At 58.9% G+C, this 24921-nt stretch overlaps 7 protein-coding genes and 1 non-coding gene across 8 annotated transcripts; 5 read left to right on the top strand and 3 right to left on the bottom strand.

Moving 5' to 3' along the window:
• Positions 1-3326: 3326 nt before the first annotated feature.
• On the top strand, positions 3327-5023 carry HRG_06548 (pleckstrin-like domain-containing protein; the record flags this gene model as incomplete). Its single annotated transcript, XM_044865019.1, has 3 exons — positions 3327-3553; positions 3627-3816; positions 3881-5023. 3 exons carry the CDS (start codon positions 3327-3329, stop codon positions 5021-5023), a joined length of 1560 nt encoding a protein of 519 aa, XP_044719959.1.
• A 1290-nt stretch (positions 5024-6313) lies between these two features.
• Positions 6314-10840, bottom strand: HRG_06547 (histidine kinase-, DNA gyrase b-, and HSP90-like ATPase domain-containing protein; the record flags this gene model as incomplete). The annotated part of the gene is made up of 4 exons (XM_044865018.1): positions 6314-6418; positions 6473-6915; positions 6970-10563; positions 10618-10840. 4 exons carry the CDS (start codon positions 10838-10840, stop codon positions 6314-6316), a joined length of 4365 nt encoding a protein of 1454 aa, XP_044719958.1.
• Positions 10841-14448: 3608 nt separating this feature from the next.
• On the top strand, positions 14449-15375 carry HRG_06546 (uncharacterized protein; the record flags this gene model as incomplete). Its single annotated transcript, XM_044865017.1, has 3 exons — positions 14449-14723; positions 14774-15070; positions 15129-15375. 3 exons carry the CDS (start codon positions 14449-14451, stop codon positions 15373-15375), a joined length of 819 nt encoding a protein of 272 aa, XP_044719957.1.
• A 700-nt stretch (positions 15376-16075) lies between these two features.
• HRG_06545 (aldehyde dehydrogenase family domain-containing protein) lies at positions 16076-17775 on the top strand (the record flags this gene model as incomplete). The annotated part of the gene is made up of 5 exons (XM_044865016.1): positions 16076-16087; positions 16143-16233; positions 16317-16686; positions 16761-17253; positions 17320-17775. 5 exons carry the CDS (start codon positions 16076-16078, stop codon positions 17773-17775), a joined length of 1422 nt encoding a protein of 473 aa, XP_044719956.1.
• A 529-nt stretch (positions 17776-18304) lies between these two features.
• On the top strand, positions 18305-18376 carry HRG_12108. The gene has a single exon. It is a non-coding gene; the product is annotated as a tRNA-Val (tRNA).
• Positions 18377-19318: 942 nt separating this feature from the next.
• On the top strand, positions 19319-19645 carry HRG_06544 (ribosome recycling factor domain-containing protein; the record flags this gene model as incomplete). The annotated part of the gene is made up of 1 exon (XM_044865015.1): positions 19319-19645. The coding sequence occupies one exon, from the start codon at positions 19319-19321 to the stop codon at positions 19643-19645; it is 327 nt and encodes a 108-aa protein (XP_044719955.1).
• Positions 19646-19879: 234 nt separating this feature from the next.
• Positions 19880-20928, bottom strand: HRG_06543 (uncharacterized protein; the record flags this gene model as incomplete). The annotated part of the gene is made up of 3 exons (XM_044865014.1): positions 19880-20570; positions 20762-20791; positions 20885-20928. 3 exons carry the CDS (start codon positions 20926-20928, stop codon positions 19880-19882), a joined length of 765 nt encoding a protein of 254 aa, XP_044719954.1.
• A 1004-nt stretch (positions 20929-21932) lies between these two features.
• HRG_06542 (calcineurin-like phosphoesterase domain-containing protein) lies at positions 21933-23641 on the bottom strand (the record flags this gene model as incomplete). The annotated part of the gene is made up of 3 exons (XM_044865013.1): positions 21933-21962; positions 22022-22174; positions 22241-23641. 3 exons carry the CDS (start codon positions 23639-23641, stop codon positions 21933-21935), a joined length of 1584 nt encoding a protein of 527 aa, XP_044719953.1.
• Between the last annotated feature and the right edge of the window lie 1280 nt (positions 23642-24921).

The following is a 24921-nucleotide window of genomic DNA, read 5'->3' as shown; positions in this document are numbered from 1 at the left end:
CGGGCTGTACACAGTACATACTGTACGGCACGGACGATGCGTCCATCAACGAGAGCAAGCAGACAAGGCCACGGTGGGGGGGGGGGACCTCTTTCGTCTCTCGAGCCGCGCCTAGTCGCTGGGAAGCTCCTCGACCTCGACCACGGCGGCGGCGGCGGCGGCGGCAACCTAGAACATGACTTGGGGCTGAAAGCGCTGGATATGCACATCCCCTGCTTTGCCGTTGCGCCAACTGCCATGTACAGATGCACAGTACGGAGTACTCCATACATTGTAGTAGGTTAGGTAGGTAGGCAGGTACTCAGGTAGGTTGTATGCAGGCGTCCGTGGCAGTAGAGAATGCTCACACGGTGACATTGAGGCTGCCGTGACCCGGACCCTTTGCTGCCCGCCCTTTTTTTACTTTCTTTTCCCCCGGAGTCAGGAAGCCTGCCCTTGCAATCTCGTCCACACCGAACGCCGGCTCCTTCTGTGGCACTTCCTTTTTTTCCGTCCTGGAATTGGGGGTTTTTTGGTCTTTACAAAATAAAACAAAATAAAATGGAGCCCGAGTAGGAAAAAAAAGGGGATTGACACATCGGAGCAGATGGTTTTTGTGCGTGCTCCGTACACGATGAATGCCTCGGGCATGTACGTACTGTGGGGCTTCCCGCCTCTCGCGGTATCCGTCCGAAGCCTTGCTCTCCTCCAAGCTCTGCGCCGCTTGGATATTTGTAGCACCCACGGAAAGCTGCATGTTCCGTCTGATCTGTCCACTCCATGCTGTGTGTGCAGAGTCTCCTTTCTTCTCGCGCCTGGATATTTCCCAATCCAACTTTAAAATGGGCGGTCCACTGGAAATTTCCATGGACCACTTTCTGCAAGCCAGCGCTGGGATGGCGCGCCAGGGTTCCCTGTGCGCGCTACCAGGTGCCTCGCTCGGGGGGGGGGCCAATGGGCCGAAAATACGGGCTCGGTTGCCGCGTTGAAGAAACTCCACTGAGAACAAGACGCTGGAGGAAAAAAGAGACAGCCGAGAGAAACAAGGAAGAAGGAAAACGCCCCTATGCCACTGGCGAGTCGAGTCTCGAAAGCAGAGAATTGATATTCCTCCGTGGCCGGCCCGTCTTGGTACCCCGAGCGAGCAAGAGTCTGGAACCCGTGCGCACACTGTACGGCCCAAAGGGGGCGGGGGGCTAAGACTTCAACTGCAGGCCTGATTCACAGGTTCAGTTTTTAATGCTTGCAGGTACCCTGAATGGACGCGCGCCAATATATCCCACAAGAGATGAGGAATAAGAAAAGAAAAGGGGGAGGGGGGCGAGGGTAACGACAAAGCCATGTACAGTGTGTACTGTACATGCAGGGTACGCAGTTGGCCTGTGGGCGGAAAAGGGAGGCCATCGGGATGGTTTATGCCACGACCGAGATTCCGGCATTGAATGCCCCCTCTGTTTATGAGCGTCTCGTTTCGAGGACCCGTCCCGCCGCGGCCGTGTTTCAAAAATTAAAATAAAATTCATGGGCGGCGGCCATGAGGTTTCGCCACGCCCAAAACTCTCCAAAACGTCCTCCACTAGCGCAGTTGAGTCGCAATCTTGCGTCCCATGCCCTTCTCGCTTAAGCCAACCCAAGCTTGCCCCAGGCCCGAGCTTTCACTGCTAGTCAGTCCTACACAACCATGACAACGCACGCGTGTCCGTCTCCAGCCACATGACATGCGGAGAGGGCAGCCCTCCCCGCCAAGATCTGTACGGATTACGTAGCGAGCATAGCAAAGGAGGGCCGCTTGGTATGGGCAGCCCACTCGGCCCTCGATGCCCGTCATGGACGTCCATGCAAAGGAGAGAAACGTGGTGCTTCAAACGCTGCGGCGTGCTGGTGCATTGGAGCAATGACGAACGTCTTCAGTGCGTTCGCACGTGCATGAGCCATGCCAATGCTTTCTCTCGTATCGTTGCTGCAACTAAGTTATCTATTTACAGTACATATATGCTACTGTACAGTAGGTACACATGTATGTAAGAGAGCTGCGAAGCACAGTAGATATCTACGTAGACACCTAGCTATCTACTGTACGTGCGTGTACTGTACCGTACGCATGGCCCAGTCCAGTCCCATGCAGTGGCCGATGGATGATGAATTATTACTGGATGAGGTGGTGATTCGGAGGGGGAAGTTGCGCCAAGGAATCAAGATGATGGGGGAGTGAGGGATGGAGTGCGCGTATCCATCCCTCACTCTCGATGCAGCATGGACGCAGAGAATCGTCGACATTACTCGCCTCGGACTGAAAATAATCGCTTCGTTGAGCAGCACTCTTGCCACGAAAGCCGTTGCTTCTCTCGCCCACGATGCCCGAGACCTGCTCGAATGGAACCCTCCGTGTCCGTGCGTCGGCCCAGGTAGCGGGTACTTGGTCATGTTGTCCACCTCCCTTAGGCTCGCCGTTTGCTCTCCCTCAAGAGGAGCCGCTACCAAAGCCATGTGCATATTCATATTCTGATGCCTACCACGGCGAGTTCTGCGTACACGTGCGTGATGTATCTGCGCGGCACTGTACAGTACAGTGAATGCTCAACAGCGGACCTGCGCATCCATGTACTGCCCAGAACCTCGGGGTCGAATACTGTAGTGTACCTAGGTACTACTAGTGGTAGGTCGACGACGGCCACAGCAGCCGGGCGTCGTCCAGCGTGGAATTATTACTCGCAAGGTACACAGTACCGACGGGGCGTTCCTGGCGCCAAGCCACAGCACCAAGCGACCAGTACAGCACCTCGGGGATGCAAACTGGGCGCGCACCACAGTGCAAAGGAGTACTAAGTATGTAGGCATACCATACTACCATACCTGTTCTGCTGTAATATGCTGTACCTGCATGTGGCGAGCACCGGTCCAAATGGGCAGATAGTACCCCTTCGGGCACGGCTCGCATGGGCAACGGCCCCATAGGCCCACCCCCGTCGTGGGCTCAGAAATTGAAAGGGAGGTGAGAGGGTGGGGAGCAGAGACAGGGCCCAGCAACCCTCCTGTCTCCCCTTGCCGTACCTCAGAGGGCATACTTGTCAGGTTCTTCTTGACTGCCCCCCTGCCCTGCCGCCCTCTGCCTCTCTCCCCTCCCAGCAAATAAGTACCCTTCGTCCCCTTTATCACCTCCCCCCCTCCTCTTTCCTCCTCCTTCTTCCTTTCCTCCTCCATCGCCACAAGCCCAGCCTGTGCCCGTCCAAGCTTGCTGCAACCCACAAGCCCTTTTCTGGATCTTTTTCTTTTCTTATCCTGTCTCGCCTTTGTTTGCTGTGATACCCAATCCTCCTCGAAGATACCCCCTCATTGCAATATCCAGAATGGCCGAAGAACAGAAACCCACCGTCGAGGTGCCCGAAGTCGCAAAGACCGAGACTGCCCCTGCCGACCAGGCTATCTCTGCGGAGGCTCCCCCCATCGACTCCGTCAAGCCAGTAGACGCCATCGACGCCGCCGACGCTGCCAAGACCGAAGACAAAAAGGATGAGATCAAGCCTGTCGACGAAGGCCACCTCGGCCACAAGGCGCAGGGCGCAAGCTTCCCCAAGTAAGTGTCCAGCACGAGACATCCCACCGCCCCGATACATCAAGAACAGCTGGCTAATACTGCCCCATTACAGGAACCTGATTCCCAGCAAGGAATTCTTCTTCTTCGGCTCCGATGCTGTCGAGCCCAAGTCGCTCGCCCACTACCAGAAGAGTGAGAAGTCTGCGGAGACTGCTCACGACAACGTCGCATGGGCGTCGCACACAGGCAAGGGCCTGCTCTTCATCGGTGACAAGAAATCCCCCCACAGCATCATCAACCTGGTATGCTCCACCTTTGTCCAGCAACGACAGCCGCACCATAATCGTCGACTGACACTCTACGTAGGCTCATGCCAGTGAACCCGAGACCGACGGCTCCAACAAGTTCCACCTCACCGCCAAGGGCAACAAGCACAGCTTCAAGGCCGCCTCGACTCCTGAGCGTGACAGCTGGGTCGCCCAGCTGAAGCTCAAGATCGCTGAGGCCAAGGAGCTTGCCGTCACTGTGACCGAGTCGGAGACTTACAAGAAGACGCTTGAGTCGCTCAAGCCAGCGGCCATCCTCACCAAGGAAGAGAAGCCTGCCGAGGACCCGCTCAAGACCGAAGAGTCCGCCAGGGCTGAGGATGCGGCCAAGGATGACGAGGCCTTGAAGGAGGAGCCCAAGGAAGAGGAACCCAAGCGCCGGTCTGCCAGCCGCAAGCGAGCCTCTTTCTTCAGCTTTGGTGGCAAGAAGGAGGAAAAAAAGGATGAGCGCAAGTCTGAAGACGCACTCGCCGCCGAGCCCGCTGCTGTCGACGCAGAGGAGGCCCCGGTTACCGACGCCCCGACTGCCGCTGCCGAGGACAAGCCCGCCGAGGAGGCTATTCCCGCCGAGAGCCCCAAGGATAAGCCCGCGCCATTCAAGCGCAATAGCTTCTTTGGCAATGTCTTCTCCAAGAAAGAGAAGAAGCCTGTCGATGCAAACAAGGCTACCGAGGAAACCCCTGAGATTGCCGCTGAGACCGACGTCACCACTACCGATGCTGTCGCCCCGGTCATCCCTCCCGTCGAGTCAACTACCCCCCTCGCCGTCGATGTCTCCAACCCTGCCACGGTTCCTACCGAGACTGTAGAGACCCCTGCCATCAACGGCGACGTCAAGAAGGATCTCAAGGAGAAGCGCAAGTCCTCGCTACCCTTTGCCTTCGGCAAGCGCGACAAGTCTCCTGTTCCCGCCGATAACGAAGAGAAGTCCGGCATGAGTGCGTTCTCCAAGCTCCGTGCTACCATCAAGGGCAAGTCCGCCTCTAAGGCCGAGGAGAAGCCTGTTGAGGAGGCTGCCAAGGATGAGTCTGCCGCCGCCGAGGCTGCCAAGGAGACGCCCACGGAGGGCGTCGCCAAGGAACTGACCTCAGCCCCTGAGGCTTCCACCACTGCTCAGTCCGAGGCTGAGAACAAGCCCGAGAATGTGGCTGCTACTACCCCCGCCGTCACCGCTGCCGCCTAGAGGGCCACGAACATGTGAATTTGCTGCAAAAACCAGAAAAGCTGAAGAAAAAAAAGACATTGCATGAGAAAGGGTAGGGATGGAAGGAAGGTTCTGCATTTCTTTCACAAGATACCAAGATACCCTGTCAAGACTGCTTTCACTGATACCAATTTTCATATTGCTGTTCTTCCAGTAACAGGAACAAAACTTGAAGAAAAAAAGGATAACGCAACAATCGCTAGCTAGTATCACGCGTCAGGCTGTTTTGTTCGATACCCGTGGGAGAGAAAAGATGGTAATAGTTAATAATACAACTTGCGCTTTGTGTATTGGAGAGTTTGGTCTCTGCTGCCTGTCATGATCCGCCAGTGATACTGTCATGGGCTGAATAGCGTCGCCATTTCCAGCCCAGCAAAGTGCAATCACCATGCTCGCTCGTCTCCCCCTTTCAATGCTCCCGAGCAAGAGTAGCCTCCTTGCAACCTGGCGGACCCCCCCTGAACCTACAAAATGGATCGTCATCGCAAATCCAGTCGCCGGCGAGGGGCGCAGAGAGATCTTGCACGGCGGCCGGTGCGTGTACGAGGGAGACGATACCATTCTTGACTGTCCAACTGCGTGTGCGCATGTGGCGCGGGATATGACCTACAAGTAGACAAGAACACGCAGCATCACCACATCTACTATCCCCGCAATCAAGCGGCCAAAAGTCAAGCTTCGGCAGCAGAGCTGTGTGTGCCCAGCTGCCAGCTCCAGCCCGCCCTGGACAATGGTCCCTTGCTTATGTACAGCGTCTAATTAATATGGCGTACACGAGCCACGGCCGTCCCCGGGCCCTGAGCCTTGGTATTCAGGCATAGTGCCGCCCCTCGTCCCCCAGTCATATATCCATTGCGCTGAAGTGGTCCGGCGAATCGCGGTTTCCAGACAAAGGCGTGTCTGGCCAGACTACCCTTTCCACAAACAGAGACGGCTGAGAAGCAAAAAGAAGGGGGAATCGTAAATGTAGTGTGTCCTCGTCGCTTGTCAAGCCCGTCCAATGCTGGCACGTCGACCAATCACCCATTTGTAGCTCCCGGTTTATGCATTGCCTCCCTCTCCCCCCAAAAAAAAGCATCCCTACTCTGAAAACGCCGGCTACCCATGTCGTATGCTCAGGTCGCTCGAGATGTGACAAAGTAAAGTTAAGACAATAAAGTCCAAAGCAAGGGGACCCGCATCGCCGCGATTTTGCCCCCGGCCGCACCGAATTAACCCAACAAAACTCCGGCGGATAATGTTGACGTGGTGGCTTGAATAGCCCATACCTTAAGCCCCGTTGGCGGACACGGAGAGTTTCTCGTACTTTGCGACCAGCTCCTCGATCTTGGGAATCAACTCGGGGATGCGGAACGGCTTGGAAATGACGTCGTCCTAGAAATGGATTAGTATATCGTTGCCCTCACGGGAGCAGAGTAGCAAACTCACGATGCCCGCGGCCTTGGCGTTTTCGATCTGCTCCGGCCGCGCGTAAGCTGTGACGGCGATGATGGGGATATGCTTCACAATGGTACCCTCCCTCTCGAGCTCCCGAATCTTTCTCGCACAAGTCATGCCATCCATGACGGGCATCTCCAGATCCATCAAGATGACGGAAATGTCCACGCCTTCCGACTCTTGTCCGGCCCAAAACCTCGACTTCTGCAGCGTCTGCAGCGCCTCGCGACCGTGATTGGCCACAAACGTTTTGTTGCCGCAGTCGCGCAGCTGTCGCTGCAGGACCATTTGGTTCACAATGTTGTCCTCGACGATGAGCACGTCGAACAGCGGGCGTTCTGCCAGGCTCATGACATTGACAGGGGGCGTCATGCGGGACGGCGGAGTGGCAGTCAGCTGGGGGCCCGTCATGGCCGGTGCTTGAACCTTACGGCCTATCCTGAACGGTGAGATGCGCTCGAATTCTGCAGGCGGATCCATACACTTGCGGCTCTGGATGTAGAAGTTGAACCTGCTTCCCGATCCTCTCGCAGACGTCACCCCGATCTGACCACCCTGCATCTCTGTCAGGATCCTCGAGATGAAGAGGCCGAGACCGGAGCCACCGTATTGCACGTGCGTTCGTGGCGTTGCTTGCTGGAACCGTTGGAACAGGACCTTGAGCTCTTCCTTATCCAGGCCCGGCCCCGTGTCTTCCACCGAGCAGTGTAGATTGATCCTCTCGCCGCCACCCCACTCTTTTTCGTTGGCAATGTCCATGCCAATCGTTCGCGGGCTGTCGCTTTTGTCAAAATAAAGCACTCCCTGGCTTGTGACTTCGCCAATGTCTTTGGACACGCTCAGAGACACGGTGATGCTTCGGCGGTCTCGTCCCTGTGTAAACTTGATGGCATTCGTCATCAAGTTGATCAGGACTTGTCGCAGCCTCGATGGGTCTAGCTTGGCCCATTCGACCCCGTGCTTCTCGAAGCTGCCGTCGACGTTGAAATACAACTCGATATCGTGCGCCATCAGTTCTGACTCGAACATCTTCAATGCACGTTGAACCACCTTAACCGGCTGCTCGTCGATGGGAGTAACAGCCAGTAGATTCGAGTCGAGCTTGGAAAGGGTCAAGATGTCGTCGACGATGCGCTTCTGGTGGCTGGCGCAAAGGTTGATGGTGTTGGCGGCGTCTAGACAACTCTCCAGCAGTGTCTCAACCTTGGCCTTGTTGTCGTGGGCTGTGAACGCCGTGATGTTGTTTGCGATTTGATCTGCACACTGCAGGACAGCGGACAAGGGGTTGCGCATTTCGTGGCTGGTGATGTCAATGAAGTTTTCTTGCTGGCGCTTGAGCTCGACAGCCTCCTCGCGTCGTTCGTTCTGGACCTTTTCCGCCCATTTTTGGGAGGAAATGTCGGTGAGGCAGCCGAAAATGGACTTGAGGCCCCCGTCCCCGTTCTTCTCCGGGAACGCGCTCATGAGAACCCAAGTGTCCATAGTATTGCCGCCACTTTGTTGGCTATGCTTGAACCGAAACTCAACGGAAATCGTCATGCGCTCTTGGAGTAACTTTTGCCACGCTTCGTCGAGAGAGGGTCTGTCTTCGTCTCTGACGCTGCTCATCCACGCAAGTCCTGTTTCGTCGAAGCGCGAGTGTCTGGAAATCTGCCACCACATATCGTTGCAGTAGTCGATACGGCCCTGCGCATCGGCTGTAAACATACCGACGGGGGCAAACTCGGCCATGCGAGTGAATCTGAACTCGCTCTCGTTGGCCTCTTGCGTCCGCAACAGCAGTTGCATCGACAGCTCCTGGCGGTCCAGCGCCGCTAATCGCGCCGCTCGCTGGCCACGGCGAATCTCTTCTTCGAACAGCACAACCGAAGCCATCGAGGTTGCTAGTTGCCGGGACAGGAGATGGATGAAAAGCTTGTAGTTGTCGTCATACGGCCGCCTGGGGTTCAAGCCCAGCACAATGAAGCCAGTGACGGCTTCCTTTGTCGTGGGCACGACGGGAAAAACGACAATGGTCGTGCATGCGTCGCCGAATCCGCGCCAGTTGATGCCTTTGATGAGGTCCTTGGGAAGAGTGCCATCATTCTCAGAAAGAACCAGCGGTTCCCCGCCGCCTGCCATGCACTGTCGCATGTATGGCGCGAATCCTTCTTCCGACATTCTCAGATCGAGGAAGTGGGGAGCGGCAGGATGTCCTTCGGGGACGCCGGGGGACCCCTCGCGCATGATTTGGGATGAGTGCATGAAGCTCCCCGAGTGCAGCGAGGATGCCTCGCTCTCGGCCTCCTCTTTTATCGAGTATATAAGAGCGAAAGGCGCATCGCATTCGTTGTACTCGAGGCCCTTTTGAACCTGGGGCCAGAAGCCGCTCACCGTGGTCGCCATGGCTGTCCTCTCTCCAATCTCCCGCAGCGTGAGCATTCGTCGATCGTTGACCCTGCGCAGTGTATTCTCAAACGCCGGATTGTATAGCCCTACTACTTCGCCTTCGTTTCCGACTAGCGGTACGATGGCCCAAGAGAAGAACGTTTCTTCCAAGAAGCCGGCGCGTCTGATGAAGAGGCGATTGTCGTGTTTCATGGTTGCCTGCCCGCATTCCCAAGCGCTCTTGAAAATGGGTTCAATTTCGGGCCATATTTCCGACCAGGCCTCGGTGTATTTCTGGCCCATGAGTGACGGGTGTTTGCGGCCGGCCAGCTCGATGTACGCGGCATTGTATATGCAGATAAGGTCAGGGCCCCAGTACATGGCGGCAGGGTGAGGGCTACCCATGATCAGATTTGACATGGCCCTCAGGTCGTATGACCATTCGGAGATGGGGCCCAGAGGCGTCGAAGCCCAGTCTACCGACTTGGCAAACTTGATGTGCTCGGGGAGGCTGTCGGCGACGGGGACACGGGTCCAGTCAAAGACGTTCTTGGTGGGCTGGAACTGGAGCACCTGATTTGTAAACTCGTCTGGGTGTCCATGGTCGGCGCTCTGCTCGAGCACCGTCTTGATGGTTCCCAGACTCGACGAATCTCCTTTGAGGCCGGGGGCAGCATCGCCGAAGTAGTCTGGAGGGTCGATTACTTCTCCGGCAGGAGAGGTTGGCACGGATGGGGGTGAAGGGGAGTCATTGGTGGCGACGGCGGCGGGCTCGGCTGAGCGAGGGCGAGGCGTGATGGATCGAGGGGCCGCAGGGGTGACATTGCCGCTTATAAAACGGAACCTCTGGCGCAGTGTTATGCGCGTCCAAGTGATACCGCCGTATTCGTGATACGGCAACGATGTGTCGATGTCGTCATTCTTGGGGACATCGTAGGCCCACGACTTGAAGCGATCAAAGCCTTCGGCAACGGAGGTGTCTTCCGAGTCGACAGCGAGAAGATTTTGTATTTCGGGACAGCATCGCAAGGAGCCATTGTAGTACAAGATTTCGAGACCCGGCCGATTCAGGTTAAGTGGACCAGCCAGGCAGAGAAGGAAGGTTGGACGGTCATCGTGTTCAAGGAGCTCGATAGCGCCAATGCCTTGGACCGCTTGCAAGCCGGCTGGAAGGTTGCGCGAGTCGGAGCTCATGTCCATGGAGGAAGCCAAACTGCCCGGCGTACTGCCCGACATGGCCCGGCTTGAGGAGCTGACACTGGCGCGCGGGAGCTTGACGGTGGTGACAATTCCGGCTGGGTCGTCACGGCCGCGCGATAGCATGCTCGCAGCTATCTCGGAGGCGGTGGAGCCCGAAGGGCGGCTAAGGATTCTCGCGGGCGCATGAGAGAAGAAGAGAGGCGAGGAGCCGTCTCGGGCTGACGAGGCCAAGGAAGGTGGGGGAATCGTGGCCGAGGGCGGAATCTCGAATCGCCTGGGGGGTGAGGCTCCGGTCCGGGCTTTCTTGACGGGGGCCCGGTCCATTGCGCGACCAGGAGCCTCGTCCTGCCTCGGGGGCCGCTTTGTAGACTTGCGGGGGCGCCAGGGCTTGGTGGCGGCGAGGTTCTGCGGCGGGTGCTGCCGGTAGTAAAGACTGCGATAATGCGAGGTAAGAAGGGCCCTGGGTGGCCGCGAGGTGGCGTCTGAGCTGGGGAGGTTCGCAATGGCCGACAAGGCTGCGTGGCCGTGACGGTTAGCAGCAGCAGGTGGCCATGGTCCCTGGAAAGCACTGGGATAGCGCCTGTGGTTTTGCCGGTGGCGGCGACGGCCTTCGGAGGAGACGGTAACGGCTGGGTCGATGGAGGGAGGCGAGGCTGGGGCGGACGTCAGGGAGCCGACGAAGGCAGAAGGTGAGGCTTCGCGAGCAGTGTCATTGGGGGAGGAGGCGGCGCCGACAGCGATGGGAGGGGCAGGGCCGGTGCGGGACGCAACGCCATGGTCTGGCTGCTGCATCAAGGCGCCCAGGGGGTCAAGAGAGGATGGGGGAATGCAACCAAAAAGGCGAAGGGACTATGGGCGAAGACAAGCGAGGTGCCGGCAAGACAGACGGGTTACTGACGAGAGGGCCCTTTGGTCCCAAGGGACGGGTCAGACGGGGTCTGTTGGCGGTACCGGTACAAGATTTCCCTGCTTCGGGCATGGGGCCTGGGCCCGGTATTTTTTGGGGTGATCGGGGGCAGAGCGGGTGATCGAAGGGGCGATGGTGGAATTGGGTCATAAAAGCACAGGTAAGTATGCTGAATGTAAGTGGTAGGCCGGTACCAGGCTAATAATGGGGCGTGGGCAAACAGAGGTGGTCAAGGTGTCAAGGATGTGCCCCAAATGCTTGTTGGATCGAGGAGGATTAGGTCCGTCTCGTTGCTGCCGAGATGCAAGAGGGTATTTGTGCGGACAGGGCTGACGCCGAGGGCACGGTCGGTAATCAGGTAGGTTGGGTAGGACTGAGCAGACGCGATCCAGTGAGACGAATGGCCCAGGCAGGCGACACCCCATTGGAGATCCAGCAAGGCGGCGGTCGCCTGCGCAGTCGGTAAGTGACTTAATTAGTCGGTAGGCAGGTATGAGTCGCACGTGGTTTGTCGGAGGGACGACAGGAGGCCGGCGGGCGGGCCGCAGAGCTGAGCGATGGATGGCGGGCGGGAGACGATGCAAGGTCAGGGAAGAGTCGAGATGAGCGAATGGAAGGACGCCATTTTACCGGTGCCCTACCGTGAGTGCTTACTGTACAGCTTGTCGCGCTTCATTACTACCTAAGTACCGTAGTACTGTACTGTACTTTACATGGTACCTACCCTCTCTAGGTAGGTAGGTATCTATCAGGTACAGCCAGTGAGCACTGGACACTCCGTAGGTTAGGTACCCATGGGTAATACCTAGATACCTACCTAGGTACCTATCTAGGTACCCACGCAAGGCAGCATGCAATTTGCGTCGCCGCCAACCACCTGCAAGGGCTTCACTTCACTCCAGGTGCCCAGAGGCACGGAAACTGTACATGCCGGGTAGCTCCAACGCAAAGGGCCAGCAGGAAGGAACTGGCAGAGCCAATTGCTCCACTCCCGGACTCTGGAACTCTGGACTCGGAGCCGGACTCTGTATATGGAATCAAAACTAACACCATCTCCCGCTGTCCCCGAGCCGTTGCGTAATGCCTGTTAAGCATCTTGTTCCGCGATACGGGCGCCTCGCGTGCACAGAGAGCGGATAATGTCTTGTGCTTCGCACGGAGTCATATTGGGCAACCTAAGGCAGCGATCCCCGACCCGGCTCGGTAGCCCTCGGTTGGGCAGCGGAGTTATTTGCGTGCTGCATCTGCACCCAAGAATGAGAAGCTGTCGTCGGAACTTGGCATCATTGTGCATCTCGGCTTCAAGGACGAGTCGGTAGAGAGCGTCGGAGAGACCGATTCACCCCTCGCATCATTCCGCTGTTGTACTTTGTGTGTCTTGCGGTAGGTGCTCGCGAATACAGTGTGTGAGAGAGAGGGAGAGAGAGAAGGGGGAACAAGGACGTTAGCCAACTGTCGGAAGAGGAGAAGATTCGAGGCGCATCTGTACGAACTTTGCAGCACGGGGCTCAAGGAGCGGTGCTGCAGCATCAGGCGGGACGTGGATGGGCTTGGCTAGAGATTGGTAGGGAGGACAAGGCGGGCAAGGAATGCGACAGCCTGCGGCAACCCCTTATCTCGTCCATCGTGGTTTCTCATGAGATCCTGTCAATGGGCCTGGCGCGGCGCCGAGTGCGTGGAGCTACCCTTGATCCTTGGCGGCCGTACGGAGTATCCGTACCTACGGGGGTGCTACGGGGCCAGCGTTTGTCCGTTCCGACGCTTCTTTCTGCTTTCTTCTTCCCCGTCACGACGATTGACGACGATGGAGGGAGACGAAGATTGCGGTGGCGGGATCGAGCATTTGCACGTGCAGCGGCCATTTACTTTTCAGAAAGCAAAGTCGAGTAATTACTGTACGTAAAGCGGCTTAAGGTACGTACCTACCTAGGTACGTACTGTGTTCAAGGTACAGGTAGGTACTTACATTAGGTATAATTATCAAACTTTTCCGATGGATCGGTCCAGGCCCAAGGTGGAGCGCCCGGACTACAAGAGTGGACCTTTGGCGCGACCCACGGTCGGTGCTGGATGCTTGTACTGTACATGCTCTGTGCCCGTTCACGACGACTTGCTTGGAAGCTCCTTCTTCGCGGCGAGAGACTAATCAAGTTGGAAGCGCCATCCCCTTTTCGTCGGCAGCGCTCGTTTTGCCTGCAAGCCTGCATGCTGCTATCCCGACCTGCCTCCGACCTGCCTCCGACCTGGGCTTGCCTTGTGTGGTGCTGGCCGAGGAAACCCAGGAATTTCAGCCAGGAAGACGGCGGTCCAACACAGGCTCGTACCGTATCACAACTACCATACTCGAGCGCCAGTCATGCGGACATAGTGTACCTACTGTACAACGCTGGCAGGTCCTGTGGGTGGCAAGTCAAGTCAGTGCATATGCAGCAACATCCCAAGTCATCCTCCACAGCATACGTGGGCTTGCATTTGGCCAAGCACGGCGAGTTCGCTTACGCATGACGCTGCCATGCTCGAGGCCCAGTGTCGTCTTCCCGGAGGCGACTTATTGCCCCGGAGCAAAGCCTCTCGGACAGCTCGTTCGGAGGGGCCGTTGTTGGTCGAGCCCGACAGTTCCATTTCCGTTGCTCTGGAGCTCACAGCAGCTGTGACGGGCGCTGGCCTTGTTTGACCCGTTGCCGGCTGGTGTGGCAGCACCCCGGTGCTCTTCCAGTGGACGCTGGCACGGGCTCTAATCGCGGTTTCTTGCGTCCCGCTCTATAGGAGCGCGTCCCTCGGCACTGGCACTTTGCTCCAACGACCAGTTACATACAGAAGAAGCATGCCAGATCAAGCAGTTCGAACGTCGTCCTGGGCCGTGCCCGCATCCCCCGCCTCACGCCGGAGACCCCCTCCCAGCTCTGCCGAGAGAATGGCGAATGCGCAATCCCTGTCTCGGCCCCCATGCCGATGCCACCCTCGAGACGCACAAGCACCTTCGTGGCCTCCCATTGGTCGCATACGCATCTCTAGGCGCCAATCGCTCAACCCACGCATTGCCCGGCGCTTAGAGATGCCGCCGCCCGGCGCTTCTCATTGGCGTCGACTGCGGTGACGTTTCCCGCCATGGCTCCCATCACAGCCGCCCACGCTCCGCACGTTCCTGCACCTTTAAACGCCATCCCTCGCCCTCAGCTGTGCTGGCTGTCTCCGAGACCTCATCCTTGATCTTCAAGCGGAGAGTCGGACACGAAGCGCCTAACCTATTAAGAAACTCGTGACCAGGACGACGACGACGGTGCTCGGCAAATGTGGTCAGCCATCTTGCCACGGCTTTAGACAGTCGACGACTCGCGGCCCACGAACCCGAACGCACAACTGCGAATGTTGGCGGCCTGCTACAAAGTCCTCTCTGCAGTCGCCCAGAGCTCTCGGCCAGCAGGCTCGACGTGAGACACACGATCCGATAGAACCGTCCCCCTCCGGCCGGCGACGGCCAACGACGCCCAGAATGAAGCTTTTGCTCGGTAGGAACCGGACCTACCGGGTCATACCTCGGACATGGCCCCGAACGCACAAACGGACTCTTGGCTGGCTGATGCCCGTTGAGCTCCTCGTCCTGGTGCCCATCCTTGTCATCTTCGGCATCGCGCAGCCCGACATGTACCGCACCGACATGTGGCGCATTGGTTTCGAGAACAAGCTCAATTCAAACCCTGACATGGTCTTATATGCCTATGCCAACTACCGAGCCCTGCCCAATGTCCCATTCATCTGGTCGCTGGCGTGAGTCTTTTGACACAGCCGGCAGACGGTCCATGCTAACGACGAAGCAGCCTCACCAATTTCAACGTCGCCATCTCAATCATCTCCCTCTTCTTCCTCCTGGTCAGGCTCATCTGCTACATCATGAGGGTGTGGTATCCCATCTTGGCCGTCGTCGTCAGCATCACGCTGGTGACGCTCTACACGGTCAGCGTCTACGGGCAGATTGGCCCCGACTATGCCGACTCTCGCTACCCGGCTCCGGCGGCATGGTACTTTCGGCAGGGTTGTGGCCTTGCCAAGCGCTATGGCAAATATAATTCTTGTCAGGTAGCCCAGAGCTCGCTCGGGGTCACGCTGCTCATGCTGTGAGTCACGACCGCCGACCTCTCGCATTTCGATTGACAGTCTAACGCGTCATGTCAGAATTGTATGTCTGGTCAACCTGGGCGTTGCGCTGCACGCAATGTGGCCCAACAAGGAGAATGACCAGAAGAACGACGAAGACGAAGAGTCGACCTCGCCCTTGTCCAAGGAGGGGAGCAACTGGGAGATGCATAGCATGAAGTCGCCCGCCGGTTTAAACGCTATGCCGTACACGCCGCGGACGCAGGCATTTTATACTCTTGACCGACAGATGCCTCAACGACAGCCCCATCAGGCGTATGCGTGAGGGGACTGGATCTATGGGAGACAGTCCTGAAAAGAGGATCATAATGAGAGAAGTCTGGAGAAATGTTCCAGAACGGAATATATGTGGATATGGGTTACCATGGCGAAGTTGTTTAGCGTATCGCGTTGGAAATGGACATTTATTGCAAAAATGCCCCAGCTGCATTGGGCATGTCCGGCTTCATTTGTACCGAGTGGTGTGTCGTTGCGGACATTGCCACGTTGTGTCTTGCGTGCATTTAATGGATCATGATAGCTGGCATCCCACAGCATGGGCACGGCCAAACCGCGTGTTGCAAGCTGCGACGAGACAAGCTCGCAAGCTCCCCCGCCTTTCGGTACCTCCCCCCACCAGAGCCCGCGGAGAGCGGCCGACGTGCCCCGTGTCTCGAGTCGACGTCATGCTTGATGAACCTTTGCCCCAGATACTTTGCAGCGGCCCCCAGCGAGGGCACAGTGGGCTGTAACTGCCCAGTCCCTGTACTTTGTAAGCCTTCCCCCGCAGGACAACCTCCTCGGCACTGGGAGCGAGAGGCCGCACTTCTCCTCTCCTCCGCCTCTCCTCCGCCTCTCCTCCGCTCTTCCGCCCATTCCTTCTGGCACGACCCCTAGGATCACACATGGCGCTGCTGAACAAAGTCGGAGCCCCATTGCGCTGCTTTGCCGGCACATCGCTGGGGTTGGTCCGAAGCGCTTCCACCATGGCACCCAAGGTACGGCGAGCTGCTCTCGACGCGAACAACCCGAAGTTGACTGAGGCGGTCGCAGCTCAACGACCCGTCACTGCTCAAGCTCGACGTCTGCTTCATCAATGGGCAATGGAGGCCCGCCAAGTCGGGAAAGACGTTCAAGGTCAATGGTCTGTTTTCCGCGTCGACGTCAAGCGCGCCTGATCAAGGCTGACACCGCAATGCCGACGAGGCAAAACCACACCAACCACAGACCCGTCCACCGGAAATCTCATTGGCACCTGCGCCGAATGCGATGCCCAAGATACCAAGTCAGCCATCCGCGCCGCCGCCGACGCCTTCACCAGCTTTCGCACGACGACGGGCCGCGAGCGGTCCAAGCTGCTGCGCAAGTGGTACGACCTCGTCACCGCCAACGCCGACGACATTGCCAAGCTCATCACCTGGGAGAACGGCAAGCCGTTTGCCGATGCAAAGGGCGAGGTCGCCTATGCCGCCAACTTCTTCGAGTGGTTCAGCGAGGAGGCGCCGCGGGCCTACGGCGACGTCATCCCCGCCACGGTGCCGGGTAACCGGGTGTGGACGTTTAAGGAGCCGGTGGGCGTTTGCGGGCTCATCACTCCGTGAGAACTCTTGTCCCTCTAGGGCTCCCGAGTACCTTATATAACCGTGAGCTGACGGAACCATGAACATGTAGATGGAACTTTCCCGCCGCCATGATCACGAGGAAAATTGGGCCTGCGCTCGCCGCCGGCTGCACCGTCGTCTGCAAGGCTCCAGGAGAGACGCCCATGACGGTGCTGGCCCTCGCCGAGCTCGCCCACCGCGCCGGCATTCCGCAGGGCGTCGTCAACGTCGTCACCACCCTGTCCAACACGGCAGATGTCGGTGAGGTGCTCACCACCGATGCCACGGTCAAAAAGGTCTCGTTTACCGGTTCCACTGGCGTCGGCAAGCTCCTCATGAGGCAGTCGTCCGGGACGCTGAAGAAGCTGTCCATGGAGCTCGGCGGCAACGCCCCCCTGATTGTCTTTGACGACGCCGACATGGACGTGGCCGTGGCGGGCGCCGTCGCCTCCAAGTTTCGCTCGTCGGGCCAGACGTGCGTCTGCGCCAACCGCATCTACGTCCAGGCCGGCATCTACGACGAGTTTGTCGCCAAGTTTGCCGAAAAGGTCTCGGCCTTCAAGGTCGGCAACGGCTTCGACGAGAGCACCACCCACGGTCCGCTCATCCATGACCGCGCCGTGTCCAAGGTCATGGCCCACATCAAAGACGCCCAGAGCAAGGGCGGCAAGCTCCTGGTGGGCGGCCAGGCGATGCCCGATCTTGGCGCCAACTTTATGCAGCCCACCGTGATTCGCGATGCGACGCCCGAGATGGCCATTGCCACCGAGGAGACGTTTGGGCCTGTGGCGGCGCTCTTCCCCTTCAAGACGGAGGCCGAGGTTGTGGAAATGGCCAACCGCACCGAGGTCGGCCTCGCAGGGTACTTTTTCTCACGCGACCTACACCGCGTACACCGCGTGGCCGAGGCCCTCGAGGTGGGCATGATTGGCGTCAACACGGGCATCATCTCGGATACAGCCGCGCCGTTCGGCGGCGTCAAGGAGAGCGGCTTCGGCAGGGAGGGATCCAAGTATGGCCTGGCCGAGTATCAGAACATCAAGACAATCACCTACGGCGGCATGGGCCAGCCGCTGCAGAGCTGAAGGCCTGGGGAGCTTCTCTCCCGATGTGGATGGGAGACGAGGGAGAACGTTGTGGATCGGCGGATCAGAGAGATTAATGGAAAATGAACTCACATGCCACCCGTGGCTTCATTGTCATTTTCGAACTTGACCACGGCCTGGGTGCACAGGCAGGGCTGACTTGAGTGTACATATGTGTTGACTAGAAGTATAAGAGAGCCAGTCTGCGTGCCTTGCTAGGTACGGTATGTTATTACCAACTCTCTCGGGATCCTCGATCCAGAACCCTTCCCCTCGGAAGGCATGCCTGTAGCAGTCTCCCATGGGGAAGTGATAGTCTCGAGTCGCGTACGCCCGACACGAAACTCTGCCGCCTGGGATCGACGACTCGATCTACTCGACCTACTCGATCCCAAGGTGGTGATTCCTGGGCAAGAACGTGTGCTGATTGGCAACTTGCCGTTCGAACGAGGAAATCTACGGACACATGTTGTCTGTCCTGGCCAAAAGAATATATATATAATAATGAACGAAGAATCTACATGTGTCTGGTCGCATAGCTCAGAGGCAGAGCGTCTGCTTTACACGCAGCCGGTCGCAGGTTCGATCCCTGCTGCGATCATTTTTGCGTCGTCACATTAATTGGGCTCCACTTTTCTTTTTACCAGAGAGGCCAGCACCATCCACCAGATAACGGGCCGTCGGTATCTATCTATCTTATCGGGGATACCTATCGGATAACCGCCCGCCCGACGTCTCACCGTGTGTGCAGGACTCTTTTCTTCGACAGCGGGCAGGAGTGCAGCCGGAGAACGAGAAAAAAGAATTGCCCAAATATAGATTCCGGCCATGGTGCTTCCGTGCCCGACTGAGCTGCCGCGACGGGGCTTGCGTCTCTTGTTGTTCCGAGGAGGGTAGGTTTTCCTGTTCCCTCTTCTCTTGCCTTTTTCCACCTCGGAGAGAGACGCACGGAGAGACAGAGAGGCGTCGTCCCCAGATCGGAGCTCACTGTGACTGACTCGGTGACTTCAGCGCCCACCGCCTCCATGAGCCGTCGCGGTTAGCTGTCCCCATCGCCCGGCCATGGCCAATCATCGCCGCCGCCGCGCCGTCGTCGACCGCCCGCCCCTTTAGCAGCTCCGCGCCGCTCCTCAAGAAGCGCAAGATTGCCGTCCCGGCAAACAGCCCTCCGCGCCCTTCTTCCGCGCCGCCTCCCCGCTCGTCGTCGTCGTCGTCGTCGTCGTCGTCGTCGTCGACAGAGCCCAGCCCCGAGGACCCGCTCGACCTGTCGCCGCTCCTGGCCGCCTACGAGCCCACCGACGCACACTTCAAGTCGCAGCTGCACTCCATCCTCAACGGCGGACGCTTCGACCCATCCAGCCTCGGCGCCCTACCCGTGCTCGTCAAGCCCGAGCCGGGACCCCCCGCCACCACCATCAGCGGCGCCGACGACGACGCCGACGCGCCCAAATCCTTCCCGCTGCGCGAGCTGGCGCAGGTCGTCCCGCGCTCCGGCCGCGCCATCTCGCTCCTCGTCAATGACCGCGTCTACATCAAGCCCATCATGTCGGCCGTCCAGGCCTCGCCCGACTTCAACCAGCAGCCCCAGCGCTCGCCCGACAACGACCTCGAGCTGCTGCTGCGCGTCGAGCTCGACCGCCGCGAGGACCTGGTCCGCCGTGTCAAGGCCGTCGCCCAGGGCTGGCGCGACGGCATCCGCCACGACCGCACCCGCCACGACAAGCTGCTCAAGGAGTGGCGCAGGACCGGCGCCGTCCTGCCCGACGTCGGAAGGAGGGCCGAGAAGGAGGTGCAGAAGCTGCAGGACAAGAAGATGAAGGAGATTGACGCTGAGGAGGTGCGCGCCCTGAGACAGCTGGACCGCAAATGAAACGAGCGCCCCCTCTGGACGCTGCCAGCATGCGCGAGACCAATGGCGAGAAATGGAGTGCGCGGAGCCGCTGGTCAAGCAGCCATCATCAAAGCGCCGGCGAAAATCTTGGCGCAAAAACGTACTAAATCTTATACTATTATACATGGCATGGCATGCAAGTCGACGCCCCCTTTGACTTGGCCACGCGGCCCCTCTTCCGTCCCATCGTGTAACTCTCAGGTCGTGTGCCGTTTACGCAGCCCGGGCATTCCGTCCCGCCCCCTGGGGCGCGCCCGCCTTGCCCGCCTTGCTCAGCAGCGACTGGAGCTTCTTCTCAAACTGGTCCACGTCGTTCTGGGAGTACGTCTCGGCCCGCAGGTGCCACGAGCGGGCCAGGCCGATAGGATCCGTCGCATACTGAGGTGCTTCGTGTTGGCCCACGATGGCCCTGTCCACAATGACCTGCCTGACCGTCTCGTCGGCGGGCTGGATGATGCGTTCCTCGCTGCTGCTGATGCCGCTGGCGGCTACGTCTCCTCCCTCCTTGGCGGCGGCGGCGGCGGCCTCGTCCCGCCGCTTCTGCTGCAAAAACGCCTCCGCCTCCTCTCTAGCGTTGGCATCAGCAAAGAACCGCACGCCGCTCGCCTCGAGGTCCTGTGCATAGCTGCGTGCCTGCAGGTCTAGGGGTGCGCCGATGGGGTCGGCCGGGCCCAAGAGGCTGAGGTTCTGCAGCGCCGCGGCGGCGCACCCGGCCGGCGTGGACGGGGTCGCGGGCATAAACTCGGCGAGTGACTCGAGCGTGAGCGAGGGGTTGTATCGCGTCCGCGTCCCGAACCGCATTGCGTCGTCGAAATCCTTCTCGGCCGGATCCACCGCGTCGAAGCCGTCCCCTCGCCGGTTCGCCTGGTCCTCCTTGCCGCCCTCTTCATCGCCATCGCGTCGCCTGCCCCCTCGAGCCGCCCCCCGACCACCCCGCATGCCCCGGCCGCCGCGCCCTCCACGCCCTCCACGTCCTCCGCGGAAGGCAGACCCTCGAGCCGGTCCAGCGAATCGACTCCCCGGGGCGAGCGATATCCCCCCTCGTCCGCGGAAGTCTCCTCGCCCGCGAAGCCCCCCCCGGGGAAGGCTCCTCACATCAATAACCTTGCGTGGACCCCCCAATGCCTGCTCGGGAGACGGCTGAGGACGCTGCATTGGCAATGACGGCGTGGAAGCCCTGTTGTTGTTGCTGTTCAAGATGGAAGAAATTTCGCTCACGGCAGCGCGAGACCGCTGGCGAAGGGACCGCTTTGGAGCATCATTCGGTGCGTCGCCCTCTGCGGCGAGCCATTGACCGGTGGAAAAGTAGTTTGCCGGCACAGGGCTAGGCCTCTGGAGCTCCGGCCTTGCCCGAGTGCACACTGAGCGCAAGACCTGCCGATTCATGTTTGTTTGCCCGCCGTGATGCCAGCAGCTTGTTTCGCGCCGACCGATTGCACACGGCACTAGTTTTCTCGCTGCGGGTGGCCATGACTAAGCTTCTCACTATCCCCGCTGGCCTCACGTTTGGACGTGATATGCTCCTTCGGAAGATACCAATACTATCATTATTGACTCGAGGCGTTTTGTGTCATCGGCGGATTCTGAAATCGTTACTCCAAACTCCCCGGCTGGCCGCAATACGTGAATTGGCCGAGTTGGTCCTTCAACTCCGCCTCCACCGACCAACCTCCACCACGAGGCCAGATCCAGATGCGCATCACGGGTAATGTACAACAACGTACTGCATCGCCGCTTCCCCTTGCCCCGCCAAAGCATACACCTCGCTCGTCAGTTCATCGCAGAATCCTCTCCATTTCTCGCAGCATCCCTCGCCCCTCCCATTTGCGCTCCATCGAGCTGCGCTGCCAGCGCTGGCCAGAGGGGTTTGTTGTGGCAAGCTATCGAGGTCCTCCCCCGTTCGGTCAGAGCGGCTTTTGCACCGGCGCACGGCCATCTCTGGCCTTGCCACAGAATGTGGCGTCTTGCCGTCGGAACTGAGGTGGCGCAAGAAGCGTCGTGTGCCGGCAGCCCGGATTTCATCCCGTGCAACAGTATACTCGAAAGCTCCCGGGAGATTTGTTCTTCTCCTCCTGCCACTCATCCGATGGCACGCTCTGAAGCACATCAGGCCTGACGATGCTGGACATCGTGGTCGTCCTCGTGGTCGTGTGTCCCGATCTGGTCGGCCCGAAAAATAATTCCGTACATTTACTCATTTCAAGTGATTACCGGGGGATCTTGTGGCGTCTCGTGTACTCCGTCTCCCATCCGTCCCCCGGCGTGATTAGACACTCTGGGGTTGCACGCTTGCCGGCTGCGCATTTGGTTAGTCTTGGCGACTGGGTGATGCGGGAGAAGAGGGGGGCGGCTCACAGGGCTGTTCAGCATCTGCTGCCGCTTGTTGCGCCCTTTCTTGATGTGGCTCTTCAGAGCGCTCGAGTCGAGTGGTTTCAGGAGCTCGAAGCTGCAGAGCAACTCAGATGACACCGACATGACGGCGCCCCAGTTGTCGAATTCCCCACAGTACTTCTCACGACGTCAGAATCACCTGCGAGTGAGGGAGAGGGAGAGAGCAGACAGAAGAATACTCACGTTGGGCGCGCTAAACACTGTGACCAAGACTCGGTCATTGAAGAACTCGTAGCCGTCCTCGACAACCATGTGCGCCCGGCAAATGAGGTCAAAGTCATGGACGGCCAGAAAGTCGGTAATGACTCGTTTGCCAAAACAATAGCTCACGCCCCTCTCGTTGGCTTCCCAATCCTGCTCCATGTCCGCGGGGTCCGACCAGAGCAAATCGTTCAGCAGCCCGTAGTCGGGAACGTCAGTTGGGCGCGCGATGTTTCGAATGTCGTCCATGTGGCTCAGGGCCGGCGACAGGCCGCCGTGGACACAGAAAATCTTGCCGGCCACGATGGCGGCAATGGGCAGCGTGTTGAAGCAATCGATGAACGTCTTCCAGATCTTGACGTTGCACCGTCGCTTGCACTCGTCGTAGAAGCCGTAGACTCTGGTGACGTTGGCGCATTCGTGGTTGCCACGGAGGAGGAAAAAGTTTTCGGGAAACTTGAGCTTGTAGCAGAGGAGTAGTAGGATGGTCTCGAGCGATTGCTTCCCTCGATCGACATAGTCTCCGAGGAAGAGGTAGTTGGCCATGGGGGGAAAGCCGCACATTTCGAACATGCGAATCAAATCAGTGTACTGCCCGTGGACGTCGCCCACAACCTTGACGGGCGCGTCCAGCTCCAAGAGCGCCGGCTGCGAGAGCAAGACCTCGCGGGCACGCTGGCAGATGGCCACAATCTCGGCGTTCTTGAGGCACACGCTCTTGGTCACTTTGCCAGCATACCCCGCATCAAGCAGGCGCTTGATGAAATCGTCGAGATCAATGTCTTTGATTTCCGCCATGGCGACGTTCCCATTCGCCTCGCCCTTGCCGGTGGAGTCCGTTGAAGGTCTCTTATGCACCAGGTTTGTAGTGTTCTCCCGCTTCATCAAAATCGACTGGCCGGGGGGCTGCATGTGGGTGTGGATGCTGGCGTTGGCCGAGGGCGGCTGGTCGGAGACGTGGTCGACCTCGCCAGAGGCTTGTGCAGCACTCACGTCATGATTGCCACCCTTGAGAGCGCTGGATGACACGGGCGAGGGCGGGGGTTGGTTCTCGAAAATGGCGGAATCGCTGTGGGATAGGTCGGTAGAGTTGTGCTTGAGCGGGGGCAGATCGCTGCGACTGGCTCGAGATATGCTCGAGCGGGCACTTCGTCCTGACCGTACAGAGGCGCCGTCGAGGGCCTTGTCGGCGGGGGAGTCATTGCTCGATAAGATCGCGGAATTCCTGGGGCTGTCGGTCTTGCCGCTGCCGGGGATCTTGGACCGCAGCGAGCGGAAAGACCGCGACGATTCCTTGGTGTCGGACCTGCTAAAGGAGGGGTACGATTGGAAAGGTCCTTCGCCGGAGGAGCCGCCACCCTCCTTGGAGGCTTGGTTGCCCATGTCAAGTATCGAAAACGCTCTGCAAGTTCTTCACGGGCGGGCGAATGTCTCAAGTGTCGCGTGGGTGCAGGGGGGAGAGAGGAGATAGCCTATTCGCCGTGCTTGGCCGGCCGGCGGTGGAATGGTTACGGAGGGCGCGTCAGGCGTGGCCGAGGCAAGCCAGTCGATGTCGTCGAGTGCCCGGCAATGGCGGCGACGGCAGGGAGAGCGGTAACAAATTGCGGCGCGCCGCCGAGGGCAGCTCTAGGGCGGGTGGAAGAGGCGACCGAGGACGGAGAAGAGGGCGGAGCGACGAACCCTTGAAGCGTCCGTCTTGGTCGTTTTAGGCGAGGGCAAAAAAGAAGGTAGAGGAATGCAAGGCTTTTGTCGGCGATGACGTCGTAGGGTCTCGGAGCGCTGGGTCGGACTCGGCAAGCAGTTGGGGCCAAACGAGGGTCGGCGATACGGATTAAACCGGAGGCGCTCGACGCGGGAGAGGAGCGGTAGCCGAATGTATGGTATTGCTGCAACAAAAGTCGTCGTCGTCGTCTTTGGTCGTCAGAAAGGCGTCGAGCGGGCGGGGCGGTGACGCGAGAAGGATGAGACGATGGTGAGTGCAGAGGCGAATGGATGGAGGAGGGAAGAGAAAAGGGAAGGCAGCGGAGAGAGGATGGATAAGCAAGGATGGGGGCAAAAGGTGTATGTACCTGCAGATCCGGAGACGGTCTGTGACTCTGCAAGAAGGGCGCCAAGAAATGAGATGGAGAGCTGCAGTTGGCGGCTCGTCGACGTGTCTCGTGCCTTGCAACAAGGAGCTTGTTGTGCCCGACGACGTAGGGTGCGTTATGGCGATGTTTTGGCCAGGCCCCTTTGCGGCAGCCAGAGGAGGGGCTGATACGGCGGATTGTTGGTCGTGGCGAGGCTAAGAGCCACCATCACTTATCGCGGCACTTGGCGCTGCTCGAGAACGGCAGCACCAATCAGCTTCTGCACGAGAGCCCCAGGGTGAGCTGCTTGTACAGGTTTACTAAGGCAGGGTGCACAGTATGCCTGTAGGTGTCGTGTGGACGCTTGCGGTGGAGAGCAAGAGGGGGAACGGAGCAGGCAGAGAGGCTTCTGGAAGAGATGTCAAGCACAGCACTCGGAGTCTGAGGCAATCAAGGCAGCCAAGCACTAAAAGCGACCCAAAACCCCTTGCGTGACGGATGTGACGGCCGGAGCGGACCTTTGGCAGGCAGGCAGGGCGCTCCACCGTGCCGGTCCGCGTTTGGCCTGCACTGTACGGATGTACTAGACTTTGG

This window comes from Hirsutella rhossiliensis (assembly GCF_020360975.1).
Source record: "Hirsutella rhossiliensis strain HR02 chromosome Unknown scaffold00006, whole genome shotgun sequence".
Lineage (NCBI taxonomy): Eukaryota > Fungi > Ascomycota > Sordariomycetes > Hypocreales > Ophiocordycipitaceae > Hirsutella > Hirsutella rhossiliensis.
This window is presented reverse-complemented; position numbering and strand designations above follow the sequence as displayed.